General features: G+C 43.6%; 1 protein-coding gene across 5 annotated transcripts in view; it reads right to left on the bottom strand.

Annotated features, from left to right (window-relative positions):
- Positions 1–1150: 1150 nt before the first annotated feature.
- Positions 1151–18224, bottom strand: part of LOC110496359 (ras/Rap GTPase-activating protein SynGAP) — a 104835-nt gene continuing 87761 nt past the window's right edge. For 2 of the 5 annotated variants that reach the window (XM_036952924.1, XM_036952928.1), the window contains 9 exons: positions 16228–16418; positions 15697–15901; positions 14321–14938; positions 13181–13705; positions 12323–12490; positions 9731–9942; positions 9429–9501; positions 3079–3396; positions 1151–2388 (listed from right to left, as the gene is read on the bottom strand). In XM_036952924.1, coding sequence (XP_036808819.1) covers positions 3088–3396; positions 9429–9501; positions 9731–9942; positions 12323–12490; positions 13181–13705; positions 14321–14938; positions 15697–15901; positions 16228–16418 — 2301 coding nt within the window. In that variant the 3' untranslated portion in view covers positions 1151–2388; positions 3079–3087. The remainder of the gene's footprint in view (positions 2389–3078; positions 3397–9428; positions 9502–9730; positions 9943–12322; positions 12491–13180; positions 13706–14320; positions 14939–15696; positions 15902–16227; positions 16419–18224) is intronic. The other 3 variants (XM_036952925.1, XM_036952926.1, XM_036952927.1) reach the window with 3 other exon arrangements.

Below are 18224 nucleotides of genomic sequence, written 5' to 3'. Positions count from 1 at the left end.
CTACAAAAGGACACCAATAAGATGAAGAGACTTGCTTGGGCCAAGAAACACGAGCAATGGACATTAGACCAGTGGAAATCTGTCCTTTGGTCTGATTAGTTCAAATTTGAGATCTTAGGTTCCAAATGCTGTGTCTTTGTGAGACGCAGAGTAGTTGAATGGATGATCTCCGCATGTGTGGTTCCCACTGAGAAGCATGGAGGAGGAGGGGTAATGGTGTGGGGCTGCTTTGCTGGTGACACTGTCAGTGATTTATTTACAATTCAAGGCACACTTAACTACCATGGCTACCACAGCATTGTGCAGCGATACGCCATCCCACACGGTTTGCGCTTAGTGGAACTATCACTTGTTTTTCAACAGGACAATGACCCAACACACCTCCAGGCTGTGTAAGGGTTATTTGACCAAGAAGGAGAGTGATGGAGTGCTGCATCAGATGACCTGGCCTCCACAATCCCCTGACCTCAACCCAATTAAGATGGTTTGGGATGAGTTGGACCGCAGAGAGAAGAAAAAGCAGCCAACAAGTGCTCAGCATATGTGGGAACTCCTTCAAGACTGTTGGAAAAGCATTGCGGGTGAAGCTGGTTGAGAGAATGCCAAGAGTGCTCAAAGCTGTCATCAAGGAAAATGGTGTCTACTTTGAAGAATCTCAAATATACAATATATTTTGATTTGTTTAACACATTTTTGGTTATTACATGATCCCATATGTGTTATTTCATAGTTCTGTTGTCTTCACTATTATTCTACAATGTATACATTTGTAAAAAAATAAAGAAAAAGACTTGAATGAGTAGGTGTGTCCGAACTTTTGACTTGTACTACATATATATGCAAGGAACAGATATACCCATTCAATAATTGAGACATTAAGTAATTCCATCTGATGATTGTTCTGCCACACCCCTATGTGATGATAAGGGGAGGTGAGTACGACCTGAAGGTTGGAGTCCAGGCATCTGCACGAGTCCAAGGTGAAAGAGTGGCGTCAATTCAACTGGAACAGGTCACTCATGACAATTGCAGCATCCCTGATCCCCAGCCAAACACGAGCTCTGTAGCTGAGCACCACTTGAGGAAGCGTCCTTCCTCTGCTATCGAGTGCAGATTGATACTATGGTCACAAGAGGGCAGTGTGTCCCAGACTTTGATGGAGGCAGAGCAGGTCAAATCCATCTCTTTTCCATCTCAAAGAGAACCCATACATACAAAAGCGAAGTGGTCCAGAGGAATTGTCCACAATGTAAAGAAACCTTACTGGGATATCAATTTAAAGAAACAAACACCACATATGTCCAGGTGAGTAATTCATATAATTAAAACACATATGTAGGAAATGTAAAACAATGTCCATATGTCCCAGCTCCTTAGGTTTAAATTGTATCCAGATGACATAGAAATCGAAACCTTTTGTCCTTCTGTTTTGAAACATAGGGCTGTGCATATTTAGTTTGTTTACTCTCGGGTGGAGATAGAGAAGAGCAGTACAAGGGAAAAGGAGGAAACAATTTGGCCAGAGAGATAGATATGTTCACGGCATTACAGAGATATATAGTCTGAGAACAGGGGCAGTATTGGCATTAGGCTTTCATTTCATTCACCGTCTGTAATACTAAGTATTAATCTACTCAGTTTAACACTAAGAACATAAAAAAAAACATAAATTGAAGCCATAGTGTTTGACAGCATAACTGGACGCGTTACCCAGTAAAAGTATCCGATGCTGCCATTGTTTTCAATAAAACATGGGCGTAAGTAGCGTGTTTCTCCGACAGGCCCCCGGGTGCTGGTTCTGTTTTCAAGAATTCTACCCTCTGGCCGCGGGTTACGCGTTCAGCATAACAGTTAAAAAACCTACTGCTTTCGCGAAGGCCTCGGTGTAGTAGGTTTGTCACAGGGCAATTAATAAAGTGAAGTGAATATTTGAGGTAGGGGGAGGAATCTTGGGATACCCCAAAGTCTCTTTCTCTCTCTTTCTCAGTATTGTGCTTTGTCATACCTATTTAAACAGAAACAACAGGTTCAATATTGCCATGTTTCATCACTCGTGAATGGGTCACTGCAACACGCAGACAATGTAAACATCACCACTCATATTGAGCTGATTGTCACCAGGGTCAAAACTTACAGTGGTATTGCAGAGAGAGGGAGAGAAAGAGCAAATGCATGAAGGAGTGTGTGTTTGTGTGTGTGTGTTAGCATGTGAAGACCCCCCCCTTGAATTATCCAAAAGTTCAGCTTGTTGTGGGAAGTCAACAGATCTGGAGCAGCCATGTACTGCAGACCTCTTCTATGTTTTGCCAGCCAATAGAATTATGCCGGGACCCATATCAGCTCTGCCAGTCAGGTTCCAGGGTGTCCTCCGTAAAACGGTTGGATTGGCTGCAGGAAGGGAGGGAGGGAAAGAAGAAGATGGTGAAAGGGCAATGGATGAAATAACAATACGAATCTTTGAGTTATTCTAGACTGCAATACAGTTAAACATTTAGCAACCACTGCAATAGTTATATGATAAAACAAAATACCCTCTCCATTTGTCTCTCCACACACACACACACACACACACACACACACACACACACAGCATGAAACCCCTAGTAGGGAAATAAAAAAAGAGGCAAATAAAGAGGTACAAAAAGCCTTCCCAATCCACACGTTATTAACTATGATTTACTAATTGTCAACCTCAAAACTGATAGAAGCCCATTTGACCATTAAAAACGACATAACCACCATCATTGGATCAGCCGTCAAACATCAGAGCATGGCTCCTTTAGTCTTTAAAACGAATAAGTCATTTTATTATTATTCCTTTATTCAACAAGGTTTGTTAACTGAGAACCAATTCTCATTATTTCAAAGCCCATGTAGTGACTGATGCTGGAAATTAGCGCAAGCTAAAGCAAGACGGTGCAATGCATCTGCCATCTGGTAAATCAATGTGTCAATGTCATTACATCTGTCCCTATCAAGTAAATCTACTATTATTTGGGAAAAAAAGGCCAAAAGGAGAAACATAGCCAAGAGGCTGTTCTGGGAGTGAAAACTCGTCTCTCCACTTTCAGTAATCACATTTCGTTATTAGACTGCTCTCCCCCCGGTTAAACTCGGATTTGATGCTGCTGTTGCCGAGGTCCATGATGCCGTGCTCCTGGCTGGCGTAACCATGGTAGTAGTCGAGGGGTAGGCTCGGTTGCCATGGAGTTCCCCATTGTGGCTGACGTGTAGGCGGGGAGGTGGGAGGGGAGGGAGGGCTCCTTTCCAAGGGGAGTTGGCACAGGAGACACCTGAAAAGGAGACCCCGGGCCTGGCAGTGGCGGTGGCTGTCCCCCCCCCACCTCCGGGGAGACCATGGGGGTCTGCCGAACCCAGAGAGGAAGAGTCCTCTTCCTATCGATAGCAAGATAGAGGGAGGGAGGGAGAAAAGGCGGAATGGTGGGTGGGAAGGAGTCAGAAGAGAACGCATGGGGAGAGAACGTCACACAGGAGGGGATAGAGGAGGGGGATGGGGGGAGTTTTGCAAAGAGGGAGAGAAGAAAAATGGGTTATAAAGTAGAGGAATGATAAATTCCAACAGAGATGAAAGAAAAGAAAGAAAGAAAAGAAAGAAAGACCCCACAAGAAAGCACAGGACAGAGACGGGGGGGGGGGGGGGGGGGGGGGCACGGGGTCGGTTTAGGGTTCATTAGGAACCCAACTGAAGAAGACAGACTGATATACCTAAGAAAAGCTATTTTTCATTTTGCGTTGCAAAACATTTTTTGTTGTTGTATGCCTTAAAAAACACAAACCAGGTGTAGTCCAACCATTTGTCTGAGGCAATACAGCCTCAGCTGGCAGTAGAAACCTTTCCCTTCATGGGATTGATAAAAAAAAGTCAGTGTTTGTCATTAAAATTTGAGAAAATGTAGCTGTCAATGGGCTTCATATCAGTGACACCCTAACAGTGTTGGCTGCCTTAATTCACTGCAGACTGTGGCCTTATACACTCAATGAACAAGGGTAGCCTAGTGGTTAGAGCGTTGGACTAGTAACCGGAAGGTTGCAAGTTCAAATCCCCGAGCTGACAAGGTACAAATCTGTCGTTCTGCCCCTGAACAGGCAGTTAACCCACTGTTCCTAGGCCGTCATTGAAAATAAGAATTTGTTCTTAACTGACTTGCCTGGTTAAATAAAGGTAAAATAAAAAAAAAAAAAAAAAGTAAAGCTAGATATGGCCAAGTTAGGACAAATGTCACGTGGAGTCTGGTTGAGTGGGTAATGCTCTCGCCTTTGGATCCTGGTTCGATCATGAGCCCTACACATTTGTACTCCATTTATGCTGTCCCCCTGCTTCTGCTCCTATCCTTTCTCAAATAATAAAAGAAAAGTCTCATGTTTAACCTCTGTTCGGATTATCAAAAACTCATGCTCCTGATCAATCAAAACCACTGTTTCAGGCATCTGGCAGATGCCACAAACTCATCCTCAACACAGAGATGCATGGAAAACTAGCATTAGACATGCACTCTGTAAGACTTACAAAAATAAATAGCCCTTAACGTTTGTTTTATTAATAATTTCATGTAAAGATTTATCAGTACACAAACATAATTTCCTGTAAAGACGTATCAGTACACAAAGAATTTCCCGTACAGATGTATCAGTAAACAAAGATGCTAATGTAGCCACCCCACCACCCCAAAATAACTGATGAACATAAACACAGAGGCAACACAGTTTGAATAAAACAACAACCAAAATCACAGGTACCACGGTATGTGAAATCATGCTACATGAAAACAGAAATTCACATTATCCACAACCCTCTAGCAAGAAGAAAACCCTCTTTGCAATCATTACGAAAGCAAAGAATCTAGTGAAGTACCCTCTTAAAGAAAAGGGTTGTTTGAGTACAAAAAGTGCTACATAGAACCATTGCTGTTTGAAGCTTTAATATAGCAGATATTGTGAGTTTTATCAATGTCATTGTATGATTCATTTCTAAATCCCCTTTTTTAAATGTTTTCTTTACTTATATTTTTTACCAAACTCTACTTTTTTCCTGTTTACTATCAGTGCAATCCCCAGCTTCTTTCTGATTCACACATTGAGCCTCTTGCTTTTGAAAAATTAAAACAATGTACGAATATTTCAAATGACTAAATATAAGTTAATACTGTTGTACCATGGTAAGCTACTTAAGGCATTTTGTTTTCAGAAATATAGGGGGTAAACTGTTTGTGCCTACATCTGTAATGAGGGAATTTTGCAAAACAAATTGGTCAGTGATTGGATCGCCTTCAACCAATTAAATGTTGTCCAGTTGATAAAACTCCATTCTCTAGGACTCAGTAGAATATACTGCTATGCATAGCAACACCCCAAATATTTACTACACCATTCAACCTTCTACCAAGATGGCGTAGCAGTCAGACGTCTTTGTCCTGTCTTGTCTTGTGTATATATTGTTTTCTTCGTATATATTTTTAATCTCAATTTCAACATACTCTCCTACTATCCGCCTCACCCAATGTGGTATGGATCTACTATTTTTTATACTTTAGAACCGGAACCCCCATGAGGAGCTAGCCAGCTAACTAGCTACTAGCTAGTGATATCAACCAAGAGCATATCGGACTGCTTTTTCTCTACCACATCTCCGGATTCCTACCGCAAGCTCTGAACCTTTTCCTAACGCAAGCTCTGCACACCGGATCATTGCAGATAGTTAGCAGCTATCCGAGTGGCTACTCCTGGCTAACGTCTCTGTCCCGAAGCAAGCACCAGTTAGCCTGGAGTTAGCCTCAAGCTAGGCCCATTTCCCGGCTAGCCAAAGAGATCCATCAGACAATTCCTGGGCTCCAATACCTATTTTGCCAATTGGCCTGGACCCTTTGCTGCCGACACGGAGCCCCGCCAATCCATCACGACTGGTCTGCCAACATAGCAGTTCGAGGGGGTTTCAACAGGCTCTCCAGTTGCGACGTCCCCCTGAGGCCCATCTGCTAGCCCCTGCCTACTAGCTGTCTGAATCGCCGTGTCTCTAGCTCGCCCAGCTACTCACTGGACCCTATGATCACTCGGCTGCACATGCCTTGTCTATTGCTGTTTTGGTTAGTGATTATTGTCTTATTTCACTGTAGAGCCTCCACCCCCCACTCAAGCTGTGACTTCACCAGGCTTAAATGGTGCCTCTAGAGACAAAACCTCTCTCATTGTCACTCAATGCCTAGGTTTACCTCCACTGTACTCACATCCTACCAAACCATTGTCTGTACTATATGCCTTGAATCTATTCTTTCGCGCCCAGAAATCTGCTCATTTTACTCTGTTCCAAATGCACTAGACGACCAGTTCTTATAGCCTTTAGCAATACTTGTATCCTGTTCCTCCCTAACCATAACATTTTACGAAAAGATAGAACTGCCAAAAGGGGCGGAGTTGCAAACTACTGCAGAGTTCTGTCTTACTATCCAGGTCGGTGCCCAAACAATTTGAGCTTCTACTTTTAAAAATCCACCTTTCCAGAAACAACCGTTGCCACTTGCTATAGACTACCCTCAGCCCCCAGCTGTGCCCTGGAAACCATATGTGAATTGATCGCCCCCCATCCATCTTCAGAGTTCGTACTGTTAGGTGACCTGCACTGGGACATGCTTAACACCCCGGCCTTCCAGCAATAGAAGCTAAATGCCCTCAATCTCACACAAATTATAAAGGAACCTACAGATACAACCCTAAATCCGTACCCAATGGCACCCTCTTAGATATCCTCCTGACCAACTTTCCCTCTAAATACACCTCTGCTGTCTTCAACCAGGATCTCAGCGATTACTGCCTTATTGCCTGCGTGCGCAATGGGTCCACGGTCAAATGACCATCCCTCATCACTGTCAAACGCTCCCTAAAACACTTCAGTGAGCAGGCCTGCCTCGCCTGGTTCACTAACTACTTCTTAGATAGAGTCCATGCTCTTCAACCTATTGCTGCCCGCACCCTCCCGCCCGACTAGCATCACTACTCTGGACAGTTCTGACTTAGAATATGTGGACAACAACAAATACCTAGGTGTCTGGTTAGACTGTAAACTCTCCTTCCAGACTCACATCAAGTATCTCCAATCCTAAATTAAATCTAAAATCGGCTTCCTATTTCGCAACAAAGCCTCCTTCACTCATGCTGCCAAACATACCCTCGTAAAACTGACTATCCTACCCATCCTTGACTTTTGCTTTGTCATTTACAAAATAGACTCCAACACTCTACATTTTGTCACCAAATCCCCATATACTACCCACCACTGAGACCTGTAGGCTCTCGTTGGCTGGTGCTCACTACATATTCGTCGCCAAACCCACTGGCTCCAGGTCAAGTCTAAGTCTTTGCTAGGTAAAGCCCAGCCTTATCTCAGCTCACTGGTCATCATAGCAACACCCCACCCGTAGCACACGCTCCAGCAGGTATATTTCACTGGTCATCCCCAAAGCCAACACTTCCTTTGGCCGCCTTTTCTTCCAGTTCTCTGCTTCTAATGACTGGAACAAATTGCAAAAATCACTGAAGCTGGAGTCTTATATCTCCCTCTCTAACTTTAAGCATCAGCTGTCAGAGCAGCTTACCGATCACTGTACCCGTACATAGACAATCTGTAAATAGCACACCCAACTACCTCCTCCCCATATCATTACTTACCCTCTTGCTCTTTTGCACCCCAGTATCTCTACTTGCACATTATCATCTGCACATCTATCACTCCAGTGTTAATGCTAAATTCTAATTGTTTCACCTCAATGGCCTATTTTTTGCCTACCTCCCTATTCTTCTACATTTGCACACACTGTACATAGATTTTTCTATTGTGTTATTGACTGTACGTTTGTTTATGTGTTACTCTGTGTTGTTGTTTTTGTCGCACTGCTTTGCTTTATCTTGGCCAGGTCGCAGTTGTAAATGAGAACTTGTTCTCAACTGGCCTACCTGGTGAAATAAAGGTAAAATAAAAAATAAATACATCCGGTCTACTCCATCATACAGTAGATGCCATTCACACCAACTTTGAGTTAGACATGACTCAATATGAAACTTTTGCCTTTTGTCAGTTGTGGTAAAAATGTAAGAATGTAAGGGACATTGTGCCTAGACAGACATTCAACAGCTTACATACAACGGAACAGACATGGTGCACATATATATATATATATATATATATATATATATAGTATGTTGTCAAGTAAACTAATTCATCAATGTAAAGTGAACACCATTGTAGATGTTTCGGCATGGGGTTTTCCAAGGGAAACTGATATTGAGAAACTGGATTGGGTCCATGAGTTATCAAGGCCCTTTATGGGGTTAAGGACACGACCATTCAAAAGTTTGGGTTTACTTAGAAAGGCAGAGTTGCAAAGAAAAATGCATATCTCAGACTGGCCAATAAAAATAAAAGATTAAGATGGGCAAAAGAACACAGACACAGACATTGGAACCCTGCCTAGAAGGCCAGCATCCCGGAGCTGCCTCTTCACGACGACTGGTGTTTTTGTGGGTACTATTTAATGAAGCTGCCAGTTGAGGACTTGTGAGGCATCTGTTTTTCAAACTAGACACTCTAATGTACTTGTCCTCTTGCTCAGTTGCACACTGGTGCCTCCCACTCCTCTTTCTATTCTGGTTAGGGCCAGGTTGCTCTGTTCTGTGAAGGGAGTAGTACACAGCATTGTACAAGATCTTCAGTTTCTTTCCAATTTCTCGCATGGAATAGCCTTCATTTCCCAGAACAAGAATAGACTGATGAGTTTCAGAAGAAAGTCCTTTGTTTCTGGCCATTTTGAGCCTGTAATCAAACTCACAAATGCTGATGCTCCAGATACTCAAAAAGTTTAAAGAAGGACAGTTTTATTGCTTCTTTAATAAGCACAACAGTTTTCAGCTGTGCTAACATAATTGCAAAATAATGTTCTAACGAACAATTAGCCTTTTTAAAATGATACGTGGATTAGCCAACACAAAGTGCCATTGGAACACAGAAGTGATGGTTGCTGATAATGGGCCTCTGTACACCTATGAAGATAATCCATAAAAAAAAATCAGCCGTTTCCAGCTACAATAGTCATTTACAACACTAACAATGTCTACACTGTATTTCTGATCAATTTGATGATATTTTAATAGACATTAAAGTTGCCTTTCAAAAACAAGAACATTCACTTTTGAATGGTAGTGTATGTTACAGTCTTTTTTGCCACAGTTACGGCATATCTGTTACGGCATATCTGGGTAAGCATGTTGCAGAGTGGCAGGTTTCCAAATGCATTCCACTAGCTACATGCTGCCTCTACTCATGTAAAAATGGCACGTATGACCGACCAGTGAATCCATAATAAACCATGTCGACTCAGAGACTAGAAGACACTCTCAGCCACACAGACAAATGGACAGACCTGCTCTCTGAACATTCTGGGCTTGATTTCAGGAATGGCACTCACTCTCAACTCATCCTCCACAGCCATGAGCCTGGAAAAGAAGGAGACAATGTTTATTTTAGAGAAAGCTACAGAGCCATGATTCCGTTTATTTCTACTATTTTAGCTCCCAACATTAGCCTTTCCGTTTTTTGAAACAGATATGATGCTCAGGGAATTGAAATTCTCTCTAAAGTAAATGCATTCAAAGTAAATGCTATCTAGGCAAGTGAGCAAGCAGACATGAACCTTCTTTCTTGTTTTGTTTTGGTCGAGCTCACCTGTTGATAATGCCTTTGATTTGACTGTCCTTCTCCAGCTGCTGCTGCCTCAGCATGCGCTCGCTGTCGTCCAACCGGCTCTGGTACTGTGATAGGATCTTGCTGGTCTGCTGCTCCTGTGAAAGCATCCTGCGCTCATACTCCTCCAGCTTCCGATGGGACATTATCAGACGCTCCTTCAGGGAATGGATCTCCTCCTCGTATTCCTTTACCTGGCAGAGAGACGACAGGAGAGGGAGATCAATGCTCTGGAATTCGGAATGCATTAGCATATGCAGTTGATGTCGATAGTTTACATACACTTAGGTTGGAGTCATTAAAACTAATTTTTCAACCACTCCACAAATGTCTTGTTAACAAACTATAGTTTTGGCAAGTCGGTTACGACAACTACTTTGTGCAAGTAATTTTTCCAACAATTGTTAACAGACAGAATATTTCAGTTATAATTCACTGTATCACAATTCCAGTTGGTCAGAAGTTTAGATACACTAAGTTGACTGTGCCTTTAAACAGCTGGGAAAATTCCAGAAAATTATGTCATGGCTTTAGAAGCTTCTGATCGGATAATTTACATAATTTGAGTCAATTGGAGGTGTACTTGTGGATGTATTTCAAGGCCTACCTTCAAACTCAGTGCCTCGTTACTTAACATCATCGGAAAATCAAAAGAAATCAGACAAGATCTGTAGACCTCCACAAGTCTGGTTCATCCTTGGGAGCAATTTCTAAACTCCTGAAGGTACCACGTTCATCTATACAAACAATAGTGCGCAAGTATAAACACCATTGGACCACGCAGCCGTCATACCGCTCAGGAAGGAGACTCATTCTGTCTCCTAGAGATGAACGTACTTTGGTGAGAAAAGTGCAAATCAATCCCAGAACAACAGCAAAAGACCTTGTGAAGATGCTGGAGGAAACAGGTACAAAAGTATCTATATCCACAGTAAAACAAGTCCTATATCGACATAACCTGAAAGGCCACTCAGCAAGGAAGAAGCCACTGCTCCAAAACAGCCATAAAAAAGCCAGACTATGGTTTGCAACTGCACATGGGGACAAAGATCATACCTTTTGGAGAAATGTCCTCTGGTCTGATGAAACAAAAATAGAACTGTTTGGCCATAATGACCATCGTTATGTTTTGAGGAAAAAGGGGAAGGCTTGCACGCCAAAGAACACCATCCCAACCATGAAGCACGGGGGTGGTAGCATCATGTTGTGGGGGTGCTTTGCTGCAGGAGGGACTGGTACACTTCACAAAATAGATGGCATTTTGAGGAAAGGAAATTATATGGTTATATTGAAGCAACATCTCCAGACATCAGTCAGGTAAATCTTGGTCGCAAATGGATCTTCCAAATGGACAATGACCCCAAGCATACTTCCAAAGTTGTGGCAAAATGGCTTAAGGACAACAAAGTCAAAGTATTGGAGTGGCCATCGCAAAGCCCTGACCTCAATCCTATAGAGAATGTGTGGGTAGAAGGGGGCCTACAAACCTGACTCAGTTACACCAGCTCTGTCAGAAGCAATGGGCTAAAATTCACCCAACCTCCTGTGAGAAGCTTGTGGAAGGCTACCCGAAACATTTGACCAAAGTTAAACAATTTAAAGGCAATGTTACCAAATACTAATTGAGTGTATGTAAACTTCTGACCCACTGGGAATGTGATGAAAGAAATAAAAGCTGAAATAAATAATTCTCTCTACTATTATTCTGACATTTCACATTCTTAAAATAAAGTGGTGATCCTAACTGACCTAAGACAGGGAATTTTTACTAGGATTAAATGTCAGGAATTGTGAAACTGAGTTTAAATGTGTTTGGCTAAGGTGTATGTAAACTTCTGACTTCAACTGTATTAGGCATTTCCCCAGGATAAAGTGACTAAGGGTGTAGTTGAAATCGGGGGGGAATTATATTGAATTCTGCTTATATCACGCTGTACCACAATAACCATTAAGCGCTGGTGTTTCAACAATGATGGTGATATTTACAAATTCACTGAGTTAACAAAACATTAAGAACACCTTCCTGATATTGAGTTGAACCCCCTTTTGCCCTCAGAAAATCCTCAATTTGTCACCCCAACCCACCACTCAATCATTTGAACTTTTTAAAATAATTTTATTTAAGGTCATAAAACTAAAGCTGGCCCAGTCGTGGAGACGGGTATGGTATTAGGGCTGACCCCAATGTTTCAGAGCATCTACACTACACATTATTCCACACCTGTAGCACTTTATTCCCGACTTTTTCACAGTGTGAAAAACATGTATGAAAAAATGTATGTACCATCTGGTAGGTGAGGAATTAAATTAATTAAAGCATTCCTTTCTTCAAGGAACAGTTGTTAATTCAAGGAACAGTCTAGCAATATTCTCAGGTCCCAATCCTGGTACATCAAATTATGACATAGAGTGAAGGTTTTCCTTTGACCCTGCCACAACATTCTTGGAACTTCATGCTGGAGGTCAAATGTTACCATACAACAAAATGGAAATCAGATAAAGACATTCCCTTATAATCTAGAAACCTTCTTTAATTTACCAGAGAGGCTGTCATCACCACCAAAATAGACTCACCCTATCCATGCGTGACTCGTCCATGCTCTTGGAGTACTCCTTCAGCTTGAGGTCCTCAAGGTTCGATGAGCTACGCAATATTTCGATGTCGGCAGAGAGGTGTGGCATGTTGGACACCCAAGCCACAGTGCGCTCGTTGGGGGTCAGGGTGGAGGGGGACTGAGAACCCTGAAAGAAAAGATCAAGATGATACAGGAAGAGGCTCAAAAATCGCATGATCATGCTATCAAGATTATTAAGACTAAAAGGTACTCCTATCTCAGAAAGTATTTAGGAAAGCTTGTGATGTTGTCTAAACTGTTAAGACAGATTACTTAAATTACTAGCTAAACCAGCAACACCTTTCTGTGCTTTTTGGTTGGCTATCCATCTTCTACATGTATCTCTTTGGACTTACAAGTACTTGGATTTTTACAATATGCCCGTAATCTTCAAACAATAGCCTTCAATACATAATCGATTTTCTTCGATCTTACATTTACATTACATCATTTTTACATTATGGGAAACAAATATAGATTTGTTTAAAATCTAACAGAAATTACATGTTCATAACACTGAAGTTGTGACACAGGCTAAGCTATCTCAGTTATCCATCCCTCCTAAATCAGCTGAGACTCTGAGAATCACAGAAGTGTGATTAATATTGGCACCGGTTATTAACAGGTTTGATTGTACATGTAGCCAAGGTGGTTTGTGACAAGTAACCTTGCCTGAGAACTCTAGACTCGTTTTAGCTCCCAGAGCTAATGCCAAGGCTTTAGCTCAGTGGACTAACACGATCTCAAGTCTCCTGGATTTCTCCAGCTGGATACCCAGGCATTCCAACACAGAGCCCATGGCGTTCCATTAATAGACCTGTTTATTGACTGTCGGCTTGAGCAGGTGCTGCTGTGGAGGCTGCTGCTGCTGCTGGGACTGCGGCTGGGGCTGCTTGGTGTTCTTAGTTGGGGTGTCTGTGGTCTGAGGCTGCTTTGTGCTCTTAGTCGGGGTGTCTGTGGTCTCTCCGTTCCCCCCTTGTGGCGCCCCCTGGCCGTCCCTGGCAGAGCTCGACTGGTGCGGGAGCCCAGGGGCTGGGCTGTCAGACTGTTTGACGGACAACTGCTGCTGTTGTTGCTGTTGCGAGGGCTGCCTGCCGCCAAAGCTGGAGTCGGGCGACTGGAGAAGGAGGTTCCTGCTCTGAGGGCGGGCCTTGGGAGGGGTGGAGGTGGCCCCGGGGCTGATGGACAGCTGGGATTTGAGGCGCTGTGGGGGAGGCGGTGCTACGGAGCCATGACGGACAGGGTACACGGTGGAGGGGGGAGTGGCCAAGGAGGTGGGAGTGCCCGTGCCTGTGGCCGTCTGAGGGGTCATGCCCATAAGAATCTGCTGCTGAAGATTCTCCTGAGAGAGAGAGGGTGGGCGGGAAAAGGAAGAGAGGGAGAAAGAGGGAGGGGGGGCAGGAAATATTTAGAAAAAGAAGATACAGTATTTGAGATCAAATACTATAGGAGAGGGAGAGAGAGGGAGAGAGTGTAAGAGGAGAGACAAGGAAGGAGATGAAGAATGGTTGTGAAGTCAATTTAATTGGACAACTCCTTTTAATTGGACAATCCCTTTTAATTGGACAATCCCTGTCTAACTTGTTTTCAAGCATCTACAGTAGTCATACAAACAATAGGCAGATACAGTACATTTCACTATCAATGCTTCTAAAATGTGACTGCTGGGTGAATTCATATTGTCAATTTATTTTGAAATGATATGAAATATCTATTTAAATCTATGATGGGGTTTATCAATGCAACAGACCGCAACAACAGTCTGCAACAGCCTGATTGCTAAATGTAATGTCTACGAGTGTTACATGCACTGTGTGGTGTATGTTTAGTATGAAGGGATGTATTCTTGCTAACATGCACTTAGGCTCTGCCAATGTCATCTTAAATGCTGCTACCGGAATGAATAAAGTTGAATTTAATTGAAATTGATTTCGTGATATTTTCCTGGAATACCGACCTGTACTTGCAGCGAAAGCTGGCGCCGGGTGTATTCAGCGTTCTGGTTTTGCCGCGTGTAGTCGTCACTGTAGCTGTGCGAGTGGACAACACTGGGCTGCACCAGACTGCTCTGTGGCCGCAGGGCTGAAAGGTCCTCGCTACGCGAGAAGCCGCCGTGGCCAAATGCCCGCACGTAGCCCTGTTGGTGGTGGGCATTGTCAAGCTCTGGGGCCAACAAGAGTGGAGGGGGAGGTGGCTGGGCCTGAGGACGACTGTGGGGCTGACCCCGAGGGCTGCCGGCAGCCAGATGGAAGAGGGGATTCTGGAAGGAGAGGGGGAAGTGCATGGCGGCTGCCGCATGTTGCTGCTGCTGGGAGAGAGAGTCAGTGGGACCCCCCATGTGGTGAAGGGGTCCCCCCATCTGGCTTAGCCTCAAGCCGGAGCTCCCAGAGCCACCGGCGGACATATGGCCTCCCATGCGAAGCGGGCCGCCCAGGTTCCCGAAACTGTGGCCCAAGCCTGCTATGGAGGCCTGGGAGGAGTTGAGCATATCGCCCACTGAATGGAGGTTGGAGATGCTATTCATGCGTGAGTCCTGCAGGTCCATCATGGACACGCTTTTGTTCACACTGAGGACCTAGGAGAGAGACAGAACATAACCTGTCAACTGGAATAACCTATTACGATGTCACTTATAACAATGTTCACTACTTAGTTATTCGGGAAATTCATAACTACATTTTGAGGTATACTACAAGTTGTAATATACACTGAGTATACCAAACATTAGGAACATCTTCCTAATTTTGAGTTGCACCCTCCCCTCCCCCCTTTTGCCTTCAGAAGAGCTTCAATCCGTCGGGGTATGGACTTCCACAGGGTAAGCCTTCCACAGGGATGTCGGCCCATGTTGACGCCAATGCTTCCCACAGTTGTGTCAAGTTGGCTGGATGTCTTTTGGGTGGTTGACCATTCTTGATACACACGGAAAACTGTTCAGCATAAAAAGCCAAGCAGCATTGCAGTTCTTGACACAAACCGATGCACCTGGCACCTATTACTATACCCTGTTAAAAGGCACTTACATTTTTTGCCTTGCCCATTCACCCTCTGAATGGCAGATATACACAATCCACACCTGAATTGTCTCAAGGCTTAAAGATCCTTCTTTAACCTGTCGCCTCCCCTTCATCTACACTGATTAAAGTCGATTTAACAAGTGACATCAATAAGGGATTATAGCTTTCACCTGGATTCACCTGGTCAGTTTATGTCATGGAAAGAGCAGGTGTTCTTAATGTTTTGTATACTCAGTGTATGTGTCCAACTCAAAGTTTTTGTTGGTCAATTCACTGATGTCTGCTAGTGGCGATAAATCGATGCATCAAAGTTTACCTTTGGGTCTGGGTCAGTGATATCAGAACTGCTGGTGCAGTATGCAGGGCTGGACCGAGCCAAGGGGGGACGGGTCACGTAGAAAACATCCTTTGAGCCGTGGGGGTCTCGTTCTGCAAAGCTTCCCATGCTTACATGAGACGAGAGGACACCACCCCCAGATAATCCCGCGGTTGGGGAGGGGAGACGGGAGATGTCTATTGAGCTGGAGATGATCATCATCATTATCTATCATCACTGCCATTGTCAGGGGCTGTATTTTAAAGCTATACTACAGTATATATTGTAGGGGACCCTCAAGGCTCACACCTTACCCCTCTTTGCATCAACATTATATGTTTACAAAGACTACAAACGACAACCAAAAGCATCAACAATGAAATTGTACCACCCTAGCTGTTGGATTATATTAAAGGTGAAACAAGGCATTTATAACTTATGCTCTTCAATAATCAATGCATATTAATTGAAATGACTATTGAACCTGAAGAAATCTTACACAGATGGTGCGTTTAAGCCCGGAGCAGTTACCTGTTCAGGTCCCGCATCATGAGGCTCTGGAAATCGGATGATACCAGGCGATTGAAGGAGGGCCGTGTGATGAGCCTGTCCTGCTGCCTGTCTGGCTGGTGGCTGGCCTGCCGGTGGAGCTGGGGGTTCCTCAAAGCTACACTGATGTCATTCAGCAGACGTGGCAAGGGACCAAGCTTCAGAATAGCGTCCTGGGAGACAAGGCGGAAATGAAAAGATGTGACTTTTTATCCCAAATTCTGTCCTTTCTCCCAAAGACTGCACTCATTCACTTCCATTAATGGATTCAAAAGGAAAATACTGTTTTAAGAAATTGTTGGAACCTCTATTTAGCGCAGGGCTGTTCATTTCCGGTCCTGGAGTGCCAAAACACTTCTGGTTTTCATTCTTTCCTTCTAAACAGGGACTGATTCAAACCTGGGATACGAGATGAGTGAAATTAACTACCAGTTAAAAACAGAAACGAGAAGTGTTTTGGCCCTTCAAAACCGGACTTGAACAGCTTTGATCACGCCCATGCCTCAGTGCTTATAAATGAGTGGGGAGGAGGGCATAAGTGTACATTTCTGGAGAAAGGACAAGGAATTGGGATACAGGGATCATGGAGAGAATTTGGCTACATCTCAATAGTCTAAAGTGGCTTCTTTTCCTGTCATTCATCTACACTGAGGTGAAGGAGCTGAGCAGGTGAAAGCAGATGTCAACCATGTCAACCATATTGTTATCACCTGAACAGTGCACATGGAGGAAGGGAGACGAAGAGAGGAAGCCACTGGAGACTATTGAGATGCAGCCACGGGCTCAATTAAAACAAACGTGTTCAGTCGCTCACTCCACTCATTGATTACATGGGGAAACCCTAGAGTTGGAGGTGTCCAATATTTCAGTTGAGGTGTAGATTTTGCAGAAGTTGTGTCATTTTACCCTATTGTTATGAATGGTGATCTCAGACAATAAAAAGTGATTTTCCCTTCCCCCTCGTTCACTCCCCTTTCAGTTTCACTTAAGTGATATTTTGCCAGTCCTCCAAAACATTTGCATGCTCCCTTATAAAATGGATTTTGTCATTTTAAAGTGAACAGAGTGGAGGGAGCCAAAATAGAAATGGAATTCAGCCAAGTGAACAGCGGGAGTGGAGGGAGTGAAAATACAAATGGATTTTAGCCAAGAGGTGGTGAGAGAAGAGGTGTAAAGGGGTGGGGGAGAATAGCTAGTAGCAGGCGGTATATCAGCAGAATAAAAGTGTATTACAGCTGTATTACAGTCACTTTAGGTTTATTGTTACACTTCAAAGACACAAATGCAAACGTAGCAAATAGAAAAAGTGACTTTTGTACGATAAAAGGCATGTCTAATGCCTTGCTGCCTCACTAACACGCTCCGCCTCATGCGGACAGTGTTGCGGGCAGCATTGACAACAGCAGGAGTGTGATCAGTCGTGGCTCAAGCCGTGAAGAAAAATGTGGCAGGTGTAGCATTGCTGTTACCTTGCTCAGCTGGAGATGGCAAAATATTCAGCAACTCTTGGAGGACAATGGAATTTGTCCTCAAAAACACGTATTATCCAAACGAATGCATTTAGGATGGGATATCTCAAGGAAGGGTACAGTATACGCAAAAACATGTTGGTTTTAATAAGAAATAAGTATTTTTAACTTCCTTTGTCCTCCAAGATTTGCTTTTCGGTTAATGAAAAGTGAGGGAGCGACAGACAGTATGTTCTTCATGGGTGATGACTAACCTTACCTGAGACCTAAAGACTATGACCAGGCTTTAGATTCTGCGGGTTTACGCATGTGTGTGGTGTTCCGAAGACCAGGGTTTGAACCTAGACGGTCACAGACAATTCCGCCCAAATGCTTGAAGAGTCTGGTGGACCAACATCAAACTTGGCCTTTGTTAGGCAATTATACAGAAAGATTGGGAGAAACTTAGGCATGGGCTTAATAGGCTAAATCTACCAGCCAATCATCTCCCACAACACCTTCCCCCTAACA

Source organism: Oncorhynchus mykiss, chromosome 18, assembly GCF_013265735.2.
Source record: "Oncorhynchus mykiss isolate Arlee chromosome 18, USDA_OmykA_1.1, whole genome shotgun sequence".
Classification (NCBI taxonomy): Eukaryota; Metazoa; Chordata; class Actinopteri; order Salmoniformes; family Salmonidae; genus Oncorhynchus; species Oncorhynchus mykiss.
The sequence above is the reverse complement of the archived record's forward strand: the minus strand, read 5'-3'. Positions and strand labels throughout refer to the sequence as shown.